This window comes from Mustela erminea, chromosome 4 (assembly GCF_009829155.1).
Source record: "Mustela erminea isolate mMusErm1 chromosome 4, mMusErm1.Pri, whole genome shotgun sequence".
Classification (NCBI taxonomy): domain Eukaryota; kingdom Metazoa; phylum Chordata; class Mammalia; order Carnivora; family Mustelidae; genus Mustela; species Mustela erminea.
The window spans coordinates 124,659,856-124,678,336 of NC_045617.1; the positions used below are offsets into that span (position 1 = coordinate 124,659,856).

At 34.4% G+C, this 18,481-nt stretch overlaps 1 protein-coding gene across 8 annotated transcripts in view; it reads right to left on the bottom strand.

Moving 5' to 3' along the window:
* EXOC2 (exocyst complex component 2) overlaps positions 1-18,481 on the bottom strand; it is a 276,866-nt gene that overhangs the window by 156,716 nt on the left and 101,669 nt on the right. For all 8 annotated transcript variants that reach the window (XR_004285152.1, XM_032340937.1, XM_032340932.1 and 5 more), the window contains 4 exons: positions 7,442-7,587; positions 7,228-7,309; positions 6,339-6,441; positions 485-603 (listed from right to left, as the gene is read on the bottom strand). Coding sequence is in view for 7 of the 8 variants with exons in the window: in XM_032340937.1 (XP_032196828.1) it covers positions 485-603; positions 6,339-6,441; positions 7,228-7,309; positions 7,442-7,587 (450 nt within the window). In the remaining variant the exon portion in view is untranslated. The remainder of the gene's footprint in view (positions 1-484; positions 604-6,338; positions 6,442-7,227; positions 7,310-7,441; positions 7,588-18,481) is intronic.

Consider the following 18,481-nt stretch of genomic DNA (forward strand, 5'->3'; position numbering starts at 1 on the left):
TTGTGATTTTTCTTTGTATCGCTTGTCAGCAACTTTGTATTTGGTGAGTTAAGTGTTTAATACTGTGAGCGCAGGGACCGTGTCTGTTTTATTCACAGCTGTCCTTCTGTACTTGACACAATGCCTGGCACATGGCAGAGCTCAACATATATTTGATGAATAGTGAATGGACTACTACCATTTATTAAAGACTAATATTTCTACATCATGTTATTTCCCATAGAAGTTTAACTATTCCTTAAATCAAACCTTTGTCAATACTGGCTGTCGACCATAAAAATAGGGATATCAAGAGAGTTTTCATTCCTCCCTGTTATTCACTCAGGTATAATGCTAACCAGGGGCAAAAACAAAAACAAAACAAAAAACAAGTACAGATATCAAGAAAATTAATTAATCATTCCCTTAATCATTAAGCATTTCCAAAATGTATTAAATTGATAATAAGGAATGGCATAATGCACTAGAAGAGAAGCAGCCTTGCCTTTCAAATCTTGTATATATCCCTCTTTGCAGCTGTGCATGAGCTGAAGGATCCACCTGTGTTGGGCGCCAATACATTGCCAAGCAGGGTCACCTGGTGCATGAAGGTCAGACAGGTACCTGAAAAAGCAAGGCCAAGTTTGACCAAGGAGGCTTCTGTAGAGCCATGAATAAGGGACAAAAGAAAAGCTAGTATACTATTAAATCATTACTCTTTTTTTAAGAAAACCTAAAATATTATCAATTAGTAAAGCACTTGTCAACATTAGTCTTCAATACTTAATTCTAAATGAAATAATATTCAAATTTCTTTTTATGCAATTAACAATAAAACTGTATTTTTTAAAAATAAGAACTTTATACAAAGACAACCAAAAAGACAGAGACAACTTGCAATGATCCTAAATCCTTAGTGAGAACTTATCTTGAAAGCTACATTCAGTTCAGAGTGTTTCCATACTTAGTTCTCAGTTATTACAGAAAATACAAGTGAAAGCCAGCAGAGGACACCTAGTGAATAGTTTTTAAATTTCAAATGTTTTTCATTGCTTTCTGATTTGAAAAATGGCCCCTAGATGGCAGTGTGACATTATTTTCGTTGCAATCTAACAGGCTATTTTATTACATAAAGAGAGATGGTGACAATAAGCACTTACCTCTAACATCTGAACTCTATTTTCCTAAGAAAATATTTCTTTAGAAAATACAGTGTAGATGAGCATTTTTCTCTAGAAAATATATTTATTTAGAAAATATAGTATAGATGGGCAGTTTTTTAAATAGTTTTTGAAATACTCAAAGTCGTCTCTGTATATAAAATATCCAAACCCGGATTGAAAATTAAAATATATTTCAGCTGAAAAATTTCTGACACATATTATTCAAGATTTGACCCTTGGCCATCACAAAATATATAAACATACAGTAGTCCCCTTACCCATATGAAATATAATCCAAGATCCTTGGGGGATGCGTTAAACTACAGATAGTACTAAACCCTACATATACTGCTTTTTCCTATACATACATACCTATGATAAAGTTTAATTTATAATTAGGCACATAAGAGATTAACAACAATTAACAAAAAACAGAACAATTACAACATATAATGTATCAGAGTAAAAGTTATGTGTGGTCTTCTCCCTCAAAATATCTTACTATACTGTACTTATCCCTTCCTGGGATGATGTGAGATGATAAAATGCCTATATGATGAGACAAAGTGAGGAGAATGATGGAGGCACTGATATGCAGCACTAAGCTACTTCTGACCTTCTGACTGTACTTCAGAAGGAGGATCATCTGCTTCCAGACCTCAGTGCACTACACTAACTGAAACCATGCAAATGAACCCAGATAAGGAGGGACTACTGCAATACATTAAATTCAATTAAATCAACTCCAAAAGCTTAATTTACTGTCTTGAAATTGTTCTTAAACCATAAGCTGTCTGTTGTCTTGTGGTTAAATATTTTTGTTCAATGATAAAATTTTAATTAATGGCTGCGACCTCTAGCCAAACTCTAACCACTGAGGGATACACTAGATGCTTCTCTCCCACGTTCCTCCAGTACTAGGTATTTCCTTACTTACAGACATCTCAATTAGCAATTAATTAGAGGAGAAACATTTTGTAATAAGTTAGCAATAAATAAAATATTGAGACATCGTACATCACATTTAGGAACTATACGCCTTGACCTTTTACAAGCTAATGCAGACAGCCTCAGCTCTGAGCAGAGCTGGGCATTTGATCATCCGGCAAACAGGCCCCTTAAATGGGGGGGTTCCCACTGTACAAAGATGCCTCAAAGTCAGCCAAAGAGCTGGCCCTTCTACCCTTCCCTGACTCTCTATTTACAGGCTGCAAATAGACTGTATCTGTGTTGAGAAAGGGACAAATCAATTAACAGCACCCCAAGAATAAAACTACAGTCTAACAAAATACATTTAGCCTGGCATAAATATTGCAAACTAATATGATTCTTCCTCTCACAAAGGGCTTTTTTCATCTGGAATATAACTATGATAAATAGTACATGGTGTCATTTCTTTGCAAAAAACACATGATTTTATTCTTTCTTGTTGGGGATAATTTATCTTAGCATTCTCCTTAGATAAGTTTATTTTGCCTCCAAATACTTCTACAATACTCTCTCCTAACACTTTCAGTCATATAACATCCTCAGATTTAGTGTTAGTAGTAAACTACAGGAATACTCTTCGGAAAGCTGCTTCCTTTTAATTTTTAAACTACTGAATAGGAATACAAATGGTCCATTATAATAGAAATAATTAAACTCTTTTAATAATTTTAAAAATCACATAATCTTTTACATGGTGACTAGGTGACTTGCAAAATTTAAAATAATCCCTTATATAATCTTATTAATGGGTATTACATTGAAAGAATTTCATAAAGAAATATAAATGTGTTCTCTTGGAAATTCTACAGTGGAAAGAAGATTCAAAAGTACAACTTATGGGTAGGCTTCTCCTTGGTTAAATGACTTAATCCAATAAATTTCTTCTTTTCTTTTAGTATGTAGTTTAACAAAGGACAACTGACCCTTTAACGACATGGGTTTGAACTGTGCAGGTCCACTTATATGTAGATTTTTTACAGTATTCTATTGTAAATGTATTTTCTCTTCTCTATGATTCTCTTCAAAACATTTTCTTTTCTCTGGCTTATTTTAAGAATAGCATATATATATATAATAGATATATATAATATATATACACACATACATATATGTATGTATGTATGTATATAACACATACAACATACAAAATGTGTTAATCAGCTATTTACATTATTGATAAGGCTTCTAGTCAGCATTAGGTTATTAGTAGTTAAGTTTCAGAGGAATCAAGTTACACATGGATTTTTGACTGGGCAGAGAGTGCCCCAAACCCCACACTGTTCAACAGTCAACTGCAATTTCATTTCAAAGATTTTTGTTTAAAATATGGTACATGTTACTATTTCTTCTAAAACTGCATTATCAAAGAAATTTGACAGCTTTTTTTTAGAGGGGAAATGAAAAGAATGCTAATTATAGTTATGTTGAGCACATGCTCAGTATTTTTTTTTAAAGATTTTATTTATTTATTTGACAGAGAGAGAGAGATCACAAGTAGGCAGAGAGTCAGGCAGAGAGAGAGGGGGAAGCAGGCTTCCTGCTCAGCAGGGATGCTGAGGCAGATGCGGGACTCGATCCCAAGAACCTGAGATCATGACCTGAGCCGAAGGCAGCAGCTTAGTCCACTGAGCCACCCAGGCGCCACACATGCTCAATATTTTAAAACTTAAGCCTTATACTTTTTAGCCATATTCTGACGTGATTTTTAACAATTTCCAGGGATAGGATTACACTCATATGGAAAGAAGCATATGAAATAACTTCGCCTCTCAGGAAAGCTACAGTAAGGAGAGTAAAAATAATCCAAAATGTTTAGTTAGACAAGACAGTCAACCAAAGTGAAACAATACAGTAGTAATTTGATTTTCAATCACACCACGCATAACTTCAATGGAAGAGAACCAATAAAGATATACTTTGCTGATGATAAAGCGGTCTCCTTCCCTACTTGAGGCTCATAATACCTACTGCCAGATTCCAAAGTCTAACATATCTGACCTTGTTGTGACGTTGTTTTTCTTATTAATAACTAAAAATTAAAAAGGATAATAAAATTAATTGCTCAATGTCTTCTCAAAGCATCAAAAATAGAATAATGCGGGGCACCTGGGTGGCTCAGTGGTTTGGGCTGCTGCCTTCGGCTCAGGTCATGATCTCAGGGTCCTGGGATTGAGCCCCGCATCGGGCTCCCTGCTCCGCAGGAAGCCTGCTTCCCTCTCTCTCTCTCTGCCTGCCTCTCTGCCTACTTGTGATCTCTGTCTGTCAAATAAATAAATAAAATCTTAAAAAAAAAAAATAGAATAATGATTACAAAATAAGTAAACTACTTGATATTCTTGTTGAAATGCTTGTTCTCTTCCCTTTAAAATGACAGGAAAAAAGCACCTAAATAGGCCATTCAAAAAAATCTTTTTTAATATCTTCACTAGTCATAAGAACTATATATTAGTTATCTATATAAATGGTAATTCACTAAATAAAGAAATCATACATTCAATAAGGATTAACATACTACTACTGGCAAATTTAATAGCATAAATATAAATAGGTAAATAAATACAAAGCTCAATTAAGTCACATAGTGGAACACAGATAATAATATACTAATCAGCTGTGTATCCCTGGACAGGAGAGGATTAACCTCCTTGGAACTCTATTTCTTTCTATGTTTTAAAAAAAAAAGAAAGAAAGAAAGAAAGAAAAGTAAAGTAGAGAAAAGAAAAAGCAGATGGAAAACTAACATGTAGTTTATTTCTAGCTTTAAATTTCCATGATTCTACAAGCCAGAAAAAATCCCGCAAATACATTCTTTCCTATGGAGATGGCTTAGAGAAAATCAAAGATAGGCTTTGAAAGCACAAACATGAGTGAGTCCTACTCCTAGCTATGTGCACTGAGCAAAAATGAAGTCTGAGGCTCAGTCTCCTCACCTATATTATAAGTATCAGACATATACCCCTGCAAGGCAGCTGTGAGGATTAGAAACGGCGTACACAGAGTATCTAGCGTGATGTCTGAATGTACTACAGACTCCTGGTAGTGGCAGCAATCAATGTTAGTTCTCTCCACTCCCCTTTTAAAGCCTCCTGTCCCTTTCCTTTTCAGTAACACAAATGTTATGACAATGACAAGGGCTCATGCTGCTACTCTTCTCCTAAGTCGCCAAGACCACAGGTCTGAGTGTGGACCATTGTCTCCTTCCCGATGGCAAACTTAGCAGCTTTCAGGCTAGACCTTCTTTTCATACCTGGAAATTATTTTCAATGGTCATACGGTGATGACAGCTAAATGCAAAAATATATACAGTCATTTTATTATTTTTATAAGTACTGAATATTCAATAAACTTCACTAATTAGAGAGGGCATTAAGTTTGGAAAATATAGCTTATTCTGAGAATAAAGGCCACATTTAAAATATGCCAGCAGAAAATAATGTTAATATTTTTAATTTTAAATCACAAATATAAAAAGCCTCTAACTTATATGCTTTGTCTCCAAATCCTGGTATAAACATGATATATACACAATTTATTGACTACTTATATGCCAGGTGCTATATTTAATCCTTAAATGTATTCTTGATTATGCTTGCAACTACCCCAAGATACAGGTAGTTATCACGTCATTTCACAGATGAAGAAACTGAAAAGAGAATGCAAGTGGAACAACTAGCTTACTCATTTACATTATGCTATACTGCTTCCTTCTAAGGCCTTCTCATCATACCATGGTATCCATCACTTTTTATATTATTGCAATTTTTAAAATTTATTTTTTATTTTTAATACTAAAACCTTTCAAAAATTTCTCCACCACTGAGCCATGGCCCACTTCTGTGGCATAAAGAATTTCCTACCCAGAATGACAATGCTGTACTCTAAACCATAGAGGCAGCCCCTGCCTTGTGGTCTATGGGTACCCACAGAGTACAACACCTACACTGTCCTACTGGCTTAGGTAAGCCATTATTGAACAGGAGGAAGAAATTACCAAACAATGAGCAGAATTTTCTTGCCTTGAGTACTCCTAAATTTAATATACAAAGAACGTTGGTGTCCCATAGCAGATACTTGTAAATTTCTATTTGTCTTCGCTCTCACCATTTCATCAATTTCCTAATTTCCCCTAAATTAGTTTTAAGAGTTAGATGATGTATCTAGTATTACACAGATACATGTGATTTATCAAAATTCTTGAGGGTTTACCTTATGTAACGTTTCTGGTCATGTAAAGTCGATGGTGTCTCAAGCAATTTAGCCAGAAGTAATTCTCTTAAAGCTTCAATCCGTGTTTCTACTTCAGCGTAATCTATTTTATAAAGGAAAGAACATATAAGATTTAAAGGATGGAAACTCAAAATCAAATTATGGGAAGCAGAACAGTGATTGCCTTGGGGGACAAGGGTTGACTAAGAAGAGGCACAAGGGAACTTTCTGGAGTGACAAAAACATTCTGTCCATGGTGTGGATTATGTGGGTGTGTGTATTTGTCAAACTCACTGTCCTGAGTATGTAAGGTCTGTGCATTTCACTGCATGTAAGTGTATCACAATAAAGAAATGCAATTAAGTTTTCTGAATCCTTATGGATTTCATTTAGGAATTTATTAAAGCCCTATGATATTTCTCTTTGTTATAAGGCCTTACCACATGACATTTTAGGCTTTTCTTATTTTCTATAACTCCTGCATTCAAGATAATTTCAACAGTTGTTCAGTTCACTTTAAAATAGATTAGAATTCATTAACAATGGCTTTTCTGAAGAGAGAAGATTAAAACATAAGTTTCCATCTCTATAAAATATCCATAATTGATTCTTTCCAGTAAAAAATATCTTTTTACTATCATCACAGTTAACAAAAGGCAAAGAATGTCCAAGACTAACCTATTCTAAACCTATCCTATAGTCACGGTTTTTCATTTTCTCTAAATTTTGGTAAGAAAAGCCATGTTATTTTTGAAGTAATGTTTCACATTTTTAAAAGAGCACCATATAAACAAAACTTAAAATGCACATAACTTTCTTTGCAGAATACATTCTACATTCTTCCTGTAAAAAGAAAGTAGGAGACCTAAAAGTAATAAACATATCTTACATTTTTTGAAAACTTGTACCTCCGTTTTCCCAAAGAGTGACTTGGCCTTTTCATAGTCATTAATAACCACATCATAATCACCCTTTAAAATAAAGAAACATTTTGGAGACTGTCAGTAAAGTATCATGCATGCATTTGATTAAGTTTTTTTTAAAAAAGTAACTCTTTAAAATTTATGACATCATTACCATGGGTACATAAATATGTACTCTACCTTTTGAATATTCCTTTCAATATTTAAAGGAAGGTTGAAGAGAAACTTAAATCGCTGAAGTACATTGAGTGCATTTCTAGTGGAATCTGCCTTGTCCTTTCGACCTAATACTTCTTGAAATAATGTGTCCGCAGTATTACTTGCTCCTATTTTAAAAAGACCAAAAAAAGCTTAAATAAAACAAAATGATAGGCTGCTATTGTAGCTTTACATTAAAACTCAATAGACTTTTTTATAAGTTAGCTGTTTTGGAGATCTTTTACGGTTTTCTAAAATACACTTCTACTCTGCCCACTAAGTTTTTTCATATGTTAAAAATAGTATCCAATTAAAAATAATCATATTTACCAGGCCCAAATAAAACTGCTAATGTGAACCTACATTTATTTTAGCTACTCTTCTTAAATTGTATAGCAATTATAGGTCCTTAGATTACTTCATTAGTTCAGATAATAGGTTAAAACACACAAATATACACATAGGTACACACAACCACACGAATTAAATTCTCCGGATTTAATACCTGCACTATATGGTACTAAAACAAGAAAAACAATTATTTTTCAGGAAAGTTGTTCAAAAGAAGTATTTTTGAACTAATTCTATTTCTTGGTAAAATTATCTGTTTATGCAACATGCACAAATAATTACATAAGCAACTTAAATGACAAATTTTAACATATCATTAATGAATATTTTCTTCTTACATCAGCTAATTCAATTTATACACACTGGATATTATATATATATATAATATAACATAATATTTTATATATATATATGTATATTTTTTAACCTAAAAAACTTCAAACTATACAAATCACTATAATGAAAGAATTGCTTTATCTAAAGCAAAAGTTACTGGCTACAAAGTTTAACTTTTTCAACTTGTCAAATATTTTTAATTAGCCACAAGAAAAGAGGGGAAAAAGAATAACTGTTTTTGGCTGTTTGATCGCTGCTCATAAAAAGTTTCTACATTATCTGGTCTACTGAGTATACTTTAAGCAAAGATGAAAAAATTACCTCAGTCTCACTGGGTGGCTTTCATGCCATATTCTCTAGTCTCCACTGTGGGTGGCCTGATCATGTTAAAAGTTGTCTTTGTAACATAATTGTTTTATCTAAATAATGTTTAAATTGTTGAAATTTTAAAGGCCTAATAGAAAAACTTTGTCAAGATAGCTGTTTTCACCACATGCTTTCAAAAGCAGAATACTAAATCTTTATAAGATGAGAAAAAATATATTCCCTACTTCCCACCAAACCACATAATGGTGGCTAAATGTAGTATTTGAAATCTGATTAGGGTTAAAACATTTTTCTTCACAGAAAATTACATGTTTGTTTATCATTTAAAAATATAAACTTTTTGCCTTTGAGTCTTCATAAGTGAAAAGATATGTAAATGTCACTAAATATTTTTAAACAGTTGATTACTTATATGTGGGCTGTGGATGTTAAATTCCCAAGCACTTTTTTTTTGCACAATGAAAGAATTCGGGACAAAAGTATAAATATTCAAAAGTAGACTTTGCTCACTGTATTTTAAAGGTAAGAAAGAAGTACCAACTAATAATTTTAACTCCCCTAGAAAGTACAAAAAAAAGTGTGCATAGAAAATTGACTTATTATTAAATAAACTTAAAAAAAAAATTTATAGAGAGGGCGCCTGAGTGGCTCAGTGGGTTAAAGCCTCTGCTTTCAGCTCAGGTCATGATATCAGGGTCCTGGGACTGAGCCCCACATCGGGCTCTCTGCTCAGCAGGGAGCCTGTTTCCCGCCTGCCTCTCTGCCTACTTGTGATCTTCTCTGTCAAATAAATAAATAAATAAATAAAATAACATAAAAAATTTTATAGAGAAAAATTTATAGGCAGAAATAAATACAGAAATGTATATATGGAGAATTTTAACATGCACATAGAGAAATACGCTATGAAGTCATAATTTTAATTTATAAATAATGTCTATCCATAAATTGTTATTGTGTTATGAATTACACCACATTCACAATAAAATTTTGGGAGTTTATAGCTCTTTGATAACTGCATGATTGTATCAATAATAAGATAAATGAAAGCAGTGAAACTAAGCAGATAAAAATCACCAACAGCTCACAAAATGCATTTAATGTCTTTATTCTGTAGGGCTAACTATTAAGAAAAACAAAATCACTAAACTCAGTGGTGGTATTCACACATGAAGAGACATTACAGATAAACCATCAGTCAGACATTGTTCATGTCTCCCAAGAACAATTTTCCCCACATACCAATCTATCCACATCTTTACTTCACCTTCTCACATTGAGAACATCCAATTTTAGGGCCACTGGCAGGAGTTTGAACAACCAGTGTGTACTCGCAGAACAATAGTGAAAAACTATTGACTAAAGACCTAATGACTTAGGTCTTACAGGTTGCAGAACCAATCCTGCCTTGGGTAACTCTAGACCTGAAAGTTGGTCATTTCTTCTCACGAGGGGTGTCACAACACCCCTAGCTCATAGGACTGTGACTATCATGGTCTCAGTTACAGATGCACAGCAAGCACGAAGAGCAGGGCTGCTATAAAGGCACTGAGCTGCCACTGTCATAGTCAGGTCAACAAGAGCTATAAAATTTTTCTCAGTGTAAGAAGACCATGATAAACCTTTAGGGTATTATGCTAAGTGAAATAAGTCAGAGACAGACAAAAACTACATGGTATCATGCAAACACGAAATCTAAAAAAAACCCCAAAAAACAAAAAAACCTCAAGTCATAGAAACAGGGAGGAATGGTGGTTACCAGGGGCTAGAGAGTTGGGGGATGCAGAGATGTTGATCAAAGGCTACAAACTTCCAGTAAGAAGATAAATACATTCTGAGGATCTAGTGCATAGTGTTGTGAATATAGTTAACAACACACATCATATACTTGAAAACTGCTCAGAGTAAATCTCAAATGTCCCCACCACAAAAAACAAACAGAATTATGTGATGTGACGAAGGTGTTAGCTAATGCTAAGGTAAGCTTATGCTTACGCTAAGGTTAGCTAATGCTAAGGGTATTCCAAGATACAAGGGTAGCAAATCAACCTGATGTATACCTTACATTTGCACAATGCTACATGTCAATTATATCTCAATAAAGCTGAAAAAAAAAAAAAAGACGGAAGAGAAGACACAATCACACTGCATACTAACTAGTCAAACTCATATCTCCCTATTGATCTTATATCCTTAACAATGAAAAAAAACTAATTGTATCAGAAACTCCTATCATCTAGAAAAACTAGTTGTATAATTCTAAATACTAATGATTATCTTCTAATTTCAAGTATGTTTATTTAAAGTAAGCATTATACTTTCTCTTATTTTGAAGTGACCCTATTGGTCCTTTTCAAGGCACTGACACCGAGACTGTAGATGACAGAAGTGATTTTTAACCTACACTCTCTGCTTGATGTGAGTTTGGTGACAAAGGTAAATGGAAGGAGTGCTCCCACAACACACACACACACACACACACACACACACCGTAAGACAATTTATTCCAGGAATAGGTAAATTGAATGAGATTAGGTACCTAACAAAAAGTACCTAACAATTTAAAATAACTTTAAAATAAACACTTAAATTCATAGCAAAACCAGGATTACAGAGACCTAATAAACCTACCCTATGTGTCTCAGTTTCTCTCAACAGATTTCAGATAATGAGTAGATATGCTGCCATCTATAACATAATAATTTTACACAAATAGTATCATAACTAAAAGTTCATGCTTGTTTAGAGAGCCATACTTGACAATGAAATTCTATAGCACTACCCAAAGTACAGAGAACTAGAATCTTGGGAATGAGAAAAAAGTTCCATACTGCTCCCAAGAGCCAACTATTCCCATTTCCTCAAATTCTATTCAGTACTCTCAAGTTGATAGCTTGAAATCAATCATGATGGGAAAATTTATACATTGGGAATGCTAATATTAAGGTTAGTTTTCTTTTTCTTTTCTTTTCTTTTCTTTTCTTTTCTTTTCTTTTCTTTTCTTTTCTGGAATGCCAATTGTTAAGCATTTACCAGCACACCACCAAGTCAATTCCTTTTTTACAAAGTTGGTTCCAATATTCCTTAGTGGTTTAAGACCTTGTCTTTCTTCTCCTAATTTTATACATACAATTTGGGTCAAATCATTCAATCCTGTTAAATTCAAATACCATATCTATGTTGTTGACTCCAAAATCATATATATCTTATGATGTCAGTTAGCTTAAGACTAATCTTGAGAGAAGACACATGCATGCATAAACACACAATACACACACACACACACAGGAATACTACTCAGCCATAAAAAGAATTAAATCTGGCCATTTGCAGTAGGATGGACTTTGAAGGTATTATGCTAAATGAAAAAAGTCAAACAGAGAAAGATAAATACCATATGACTTCACTTACATGTGGAATCTAAAAAACAAAACAGAACAAAACAAAACCCAGACTCATCAACACAGAAAATGGACTGGTAGTTGCCAGAGGGGAGGAAAGCTGGGAGCAAAATGGGTCAAAGAGATCAAGAACTGCAAACTTCCAGTTTTAAAATAAATCATGGGGATGTAATAAATGGCATGAGTCAATAATAATGTATTTTCAAAAAAGACTAATCTTTACATATACTTTCCTCAACATATAATATTTTTTTAAAAGAATACTCATCACAAAGAAATTCCTTATTCTTAACCATCCCAAAGATAATTCAATCAGCCTTGGCTGTTTTAAGGGGATCTCATGAGAGCATTCCTTGTGACATCCCAGCATCATCCTACGGGACCAACTCAGTTCCTAAGAGGAACCCTTAGGATTTCCCTTTGAGTGAACCCTGGCAGCAGAGCTGAGGAGGGCGATAATCTCGAGCATGTCAGCTTTAGGGGACTGGGAGCACAGGAATAGGATTGTGAATCTAGGTAGATAGCTTTAATATGAAGGTTTTAATGATCAACTCACAGACCCTCACTTCACTTTTCTTTGGCAAGAACTGAGGAAGAGGAAGAAAAGAATGAAGATGCTGTGGAGGAAGAAAAACCATTTTAGCTTCTATGGATCCCTTATAACCTAAAAAGTTTTGGGAAGCTTTGGTGGGTAGCATAAAGACATACTAGACATACATACTATATGCAATGCTTATTCTATGCTAGGTGCTATTCTTAAAACTTAGTAAGTCTCCTATGTTCTTCTTAATTATTCCAAAAAGATGTATTATTTCTTAATCCACTTAAACTTGTTTATGACCCTAAAATAGTTACTATTCTTATCTCCATTTTACAGTGCAAGCAACTGAAACAAAGATAGGTCATTCAATTTGCTCAGTGTGACACACACAATTAGGAGATAGTGAGAGCCAGAAAGATATTCATAGGTACAATCCTCAAGAATCTCAAACTTGAATGGAACTGAGTATTTACTTCTTTACTCTTCTCCTCAGGCCCAAACCTGCTCCTTCTTGCTCTGCTTGAGGCCAGAAATCTGAAAGTCATCACTGACTACTTTCTTCCTACTTACCACTGCAAACTAGTAACCAAACACTGCCTTTCTCATCTTAAATCTCTCATCTTGCCATTCACTCTACCTTCATTACCTCTGTTTTGGTTAAAAGTCCTCAGCACCTCTATCTGACGAATCTTCTTATCTCTAGTCTAATTCTCTCCTAATCCATTCTCTATGCAGATGGCAGAATATATTTTTTTAATTCACATATATTATTTATTTCAGGGGTACAGGCTTGTGATTCATCAGTCTTACAATTCACAGCACTCACCAAATCACACACCCTCCCCAATGTCCATCACCCAGTCACCCCATCCCTTCCACCCCCGCCCCTCCAGCAACCCTCAGTTTGTTTCCTTAGATTGAATCTCTTATGGTTTGTCTCCCTCTCTGGTTTCATTTTGTTTCATTTTTCCCTCCCTTCCCCTATGATCCTTTGTCTTGTTTCTCAAATTCCTCATATCAATGAGATCATATAATTATCTTTCTCTGACTGACTTACTTCACTTAGGGTAATACCCTCTAGTTCCATCCACATTGTAGCAAATGGCAAGATTTTGGTTTTCTGATGGCTGCATAGTACTCCGTTGTATACCTATACCATACTCTAACCCTAACCCTATACCACAGCTTCTTTATCCATTCATCTGTTGATGTCTTTCCACAGATGGCAGAATATTCTTTAAAAAGTTCATAATGTCACTTCTTTATTTAAAATTCCTAAATGGGTCACCAACAGTCTTCAAAATAAATACAAATTCTACTACACTAGAATTTGAAAGAAAGCTTATCCTGAGCAGACCCCCATCTACCTCACAGTCCTACATCTCACACTTCCATACTGGATCCTGGTTCCTCGACTGCAGGAGGTCTCCTCTCCTGAAGTCAGGGGCTTCCTCCTCATGTGGCTTTCCCTGTCTGGGACACCTGTATCCAGTTGGCTTGTCCACATGCTAATCTCCGCTTGCCTAGATACTATCTCCTCACCTTTGAAGGCTCACATGACCCTGTCCTGAGAGTCTTTCACTCTACTTTTCAATGAGATACATGCTGTGTAGGCTCCAGATGAACCCCATGATTATCAGTGGCAGACAATTATCACACCATAATTTAATCACCTGCTTATCTGTGTTCTCCATTAGACTATAAGCTTTAGGAATAATGCATAACTACTAGCTTTATAACCTTGGGATGGAACTGACACATGCTCAATAAAGGCTTACAAAGCAAGGACTAAAAATAAGCCTTTGAATCAGCATCCAGTATTCCTTCTACTTAGAGAGGTGGTACAGTATAGTACAAGCCCCTTTCGGCACAGTGTTCAGAACCACATAAACGGCTATGCAAGCTGAAACCAAGCAAACAATCTTAAGTAATGGAGAAATTATGATTGTTCTGTGACTTATAAAAATTGTTGCACCATTAAAAACATGCTTACTGTTGGTCTTAATGAACAAGAAAATGAAAAAAAAAAACAAACAAACAGTAAAACCAGTATTTACTTAGTAATCTATGATTTAAAATATCAGAAACACTGAAAATACAACTGTTCTATTTCTTTGTAAAAACAAGATTGCTTGCTTTTATTCATCATAATATTTACAATATGTATCAAGCATCTTTTCTATACTTTGATAAATTATCATTCTCCTTTCTAAACTTATCCTTTGCACTCTGAATGTCATTGATTGCCTCTGAGCACTCCTTTAAGCATCACTTTCCCTACAATGTCTTATTCTTTTCTTCATACCTTCCTCATTTCCACTAATAAATTCACATTTATCCAGTTCCTCTGGCTGCACAGCTTGAGTCTCCTGAACAGCAGCAGTGCCTACAGCTGCTTCTTCTGTAACTCCAGTTATGGTAGACTTGAATTTCACTTACACTGTTACCACTTTTTTTTTTTTTTTAATGTGCTTTCATCTTTGTGGGTCAATCCTCTCTTTTGATTATTCATTTGTATAAAAAGCTATATGAGTTTATGTCTGGGGGACAAGGAGTCCACACAACTATATGCTTTGTTGTCTGTGTGTGAATATATGTATAGTGACCAGTCACAGAGACTCTGAAGGAAAAGAGGTTAAGTGCTCACTGATCATCTCTAACATCTCTTATTTATGGAGTGACCTGTGGACTGAACAACTAGCAATCACGTTTGTACTTTATGCAATTTTGACAAATACACTGTGATAATTAAAATCTCAATTGTGTTGCTGAGGGACAAGTGTATCTAACCAAACTGTGGTGATTGAAATTCATGCCTATCAAAACAATGCACAGCAAGCTCTGTTGGTAGTTTTAAGTACAGATTTGAAGGTAGGTTTCTAGATATAAATCCCAGCTCTGCCACTTACTACTTATATGACTTTAGATAACACATTTAATCTTCCTGGGCTTCAGTTTTTTCGTCAATAAAATGGAAATAACAGGGTTGCCTGGGTAGCTCAGCTGGTTAAGTGCCTACCTCTTGATTTCAGCTTGGGTCTTGATCTCAGGTTTGTGAGTTAAGGACCCCATTAGGCTCCACACTGGGTAGGAGTCTACTTAAAAAAAAAAAAAAAAAAATAGGTATGACAGCACAAGCCCCAGAGAGAACTAAATACATAGAGAATGTCTGAAGCCATACCTGACCCTCAGTGAGCACTCCAGAAGTTTTAACTATTAACCACCACAGCTGCTACTATAAATACTTATTGTCTATACCTACACTATCTAATATGCCATTACTAGCCACATATGGCTATTTCAATTTAAAGTTAAATTTATTAAAATTAAATAAAAATTTAAAAAATTTAAAAAATCAATTCCTCAGCAATATAGTTACAATTTAAGTGCTCAATAACTATAATCGCAAAACTTCTATTGATGAGCACTATTCTATACTCCTGGAATAGGTAAGGACATAGAGTTGGATATGTGAATTTGATATAAATTAATAGTCATCCCTTCATCCCTGGCTTGAAATCAAGAAGGAATTATTAGGTTCAAAGGCAAATATAAAAAACATATATCGAGGAAAATGAAAAAAATTCAATGAACGGCATCAATATTGATATATTTTGAATAAAATGGACTAAGTTCTCCACTCTAAGTCCCCATGTCCTCCAGAAGGGAGTTGGGGGAAATTGGAAGGGGAGGTGAACCATGAGAGACTATGGACTCTGAAAAACAATCTGAGGGTTTTGAAGGGACGGGGGGTGGGAGGTTGGGGTACCAGGTGGTGGGTATTATAGAGGGCACGGATTGCATGGAGCACGGGGTGTGGTGCAAAAATAATGAATACTGTTATGCTGGAAAAAAAAAAAAAAAAAAAAAAAAAAAAAAAAATGGACTAAGTTTCTTAGAGTCGACATTACCCTTTTTTACTTTAAGTTTCTAAAAAACTTAAAGTAAAAAAGTTTGCCCTTTAAAAACTTTCATTTAAAATAACTCAGGAAAAACATACAAATTGGTATATAATTATATATAAGATTAAAGCATTAATAATAATCTAAGCAAACTAAACTACATTCAAACTCATCTATTCTTTCCTTCCTTTCCAAAAGAAAAGACATTAAATTTTCCATAGTACTTCTGTAATTTTTTTGAGAGAGAGAGCATGCACATGAGCTGGAGTGGGAGGGGCAGAGGGAGAGAAGAGAGAGAATCTTAAGCAGGCTCCACGCTGAGTGCAGAGCCTGATGTGGGACTCAATTTCAAGACCCTGAGATCATGACCTGAGCTGAAACCAAGAGTCCGATACTTAACCAACTGAGCCACTAGGTGCCCCTCTATAATTTTTTTTCCCTGATTCTCCAGCTTACAAACTATGATACACCGACCTGGACAAAGGATATGTGTACAGGGCACGGGCCATATGTCTTCCATCTTTGTATCTCACACTGAACCAAACATGGTACTTTTACACAATTAAATAAATGTTTGTCATGTTGACCTGAATTAGCAAAACCTCATCCTAAGATAGCAAACATCAACATCAAGTTCATAAAAAATGTTTCCAGAAGTTTATGCTAAGTGAAATAAGTCAAGCTCTCTAGAGAAAGTCAATTATCATACGGTTTCACTTATTTGGGGAACCTAAGGAATGGAGGACATTAGGAGAAGGAAGGGAAAAATGAAGTGGGGGATTTGGAAGGGGAGATGAACCATGATAGACTATGGACTCCAGCAAACAAACTGAGGGTTTTAGAGGGGAGGGTGGTGAGGGGATGGGTTAGACAGGTGATGGGTATGAAGGAGGGTATGTATTGCATGGAGCACTGGGTGTTATACACAAACAATGAATCATGGAACACTACATCAAAACCTAATGATGTACTATTGTATGGTGACTACCATAACATAATAAAAAATAAATAAAATAAAATCTGACTTAAATTGGCATTAAAAAAGAGAATGTTTCGAGAAAAAGAAAGTGTTATAAAAAGGAATACATTTTAAGAAAAATCTTTACACCAGAAAATCCTGAAGTGGAGTCTCATAAAGAAATGACTAATTTAGCCCAAATTTACTGAAGAATAGTAAACTTCAATAAAGTTAATATGACACATTTCTAAATAAAGTTTGTGGTTATGAAGAACAGAAGTAAAATAATTTCCCTTAAAATTTTATACTGCAAGTCCCAAGGGAGGATTTCCTAAAGTGCTCCTTAGAAGAAAAAAAAATTATGTTCACACACTATGCTAAACCTAACACATGAAACAGATCTTAATTTTTTCCAAACCTTAGTGTCTATTTTCTCTTACTGATATAACAATTTAATTACAATATCAGCTTGTTTTTATAAATCACTCTTTTTAAAGTTACTAAATATCATTTTTTACAGATACCATGATTTGATGACAAGTACTCCATTGAAAATAGTATGCCTGAGTAGAAATACCTAAGACCTTAAAATGTCTGGCTATATCAATATACAAATAGCTTTAGTAAATGTTTATTTGAGTTGAATTCAGAATATATTAATTTTATTTAAACTGCTGACTTGGTTCTCAGAAAACAAGGCAAAATCTCAAGGCAAAATAATAACAACCCACCACCACAACCACCAGAGGGAAGATTATTTAAAGTGCTAATAAACTCATAAATTTAGGATGAAATCAAAGTACTCAAATTCTAGCAAAGGAAGTCCACATCAAATTAAAGCTTCTTTCCAGCAAATGTTTTATCAGGGATCCCAGGGGTTTAAAAACAGACATTTACCAAAAAAAAAAAAAAAAAAAAAAAAGTTCAGGAAGTTACCAAAGGAATAAATTAAGCTAGTAGTCTGAAACTAACTCAATATCACAATCCTTCATTCACAGATCACTAAATACCTGATGTGAGGGTTCTTAAATGTTTTAGCTATTCTTAACCCTATTTCATGGGGAAATCATTTGCTATACATAAACTTAAAAACAGGGAGATTCCCCTGGGAACTGCTGCTCTCTATCAGATGTTTACTATATGAGTGAAAGAGGATAATGTTATTTTAAGCTGCTAATATTAAAAGAGAAATTGATTCATCTGATG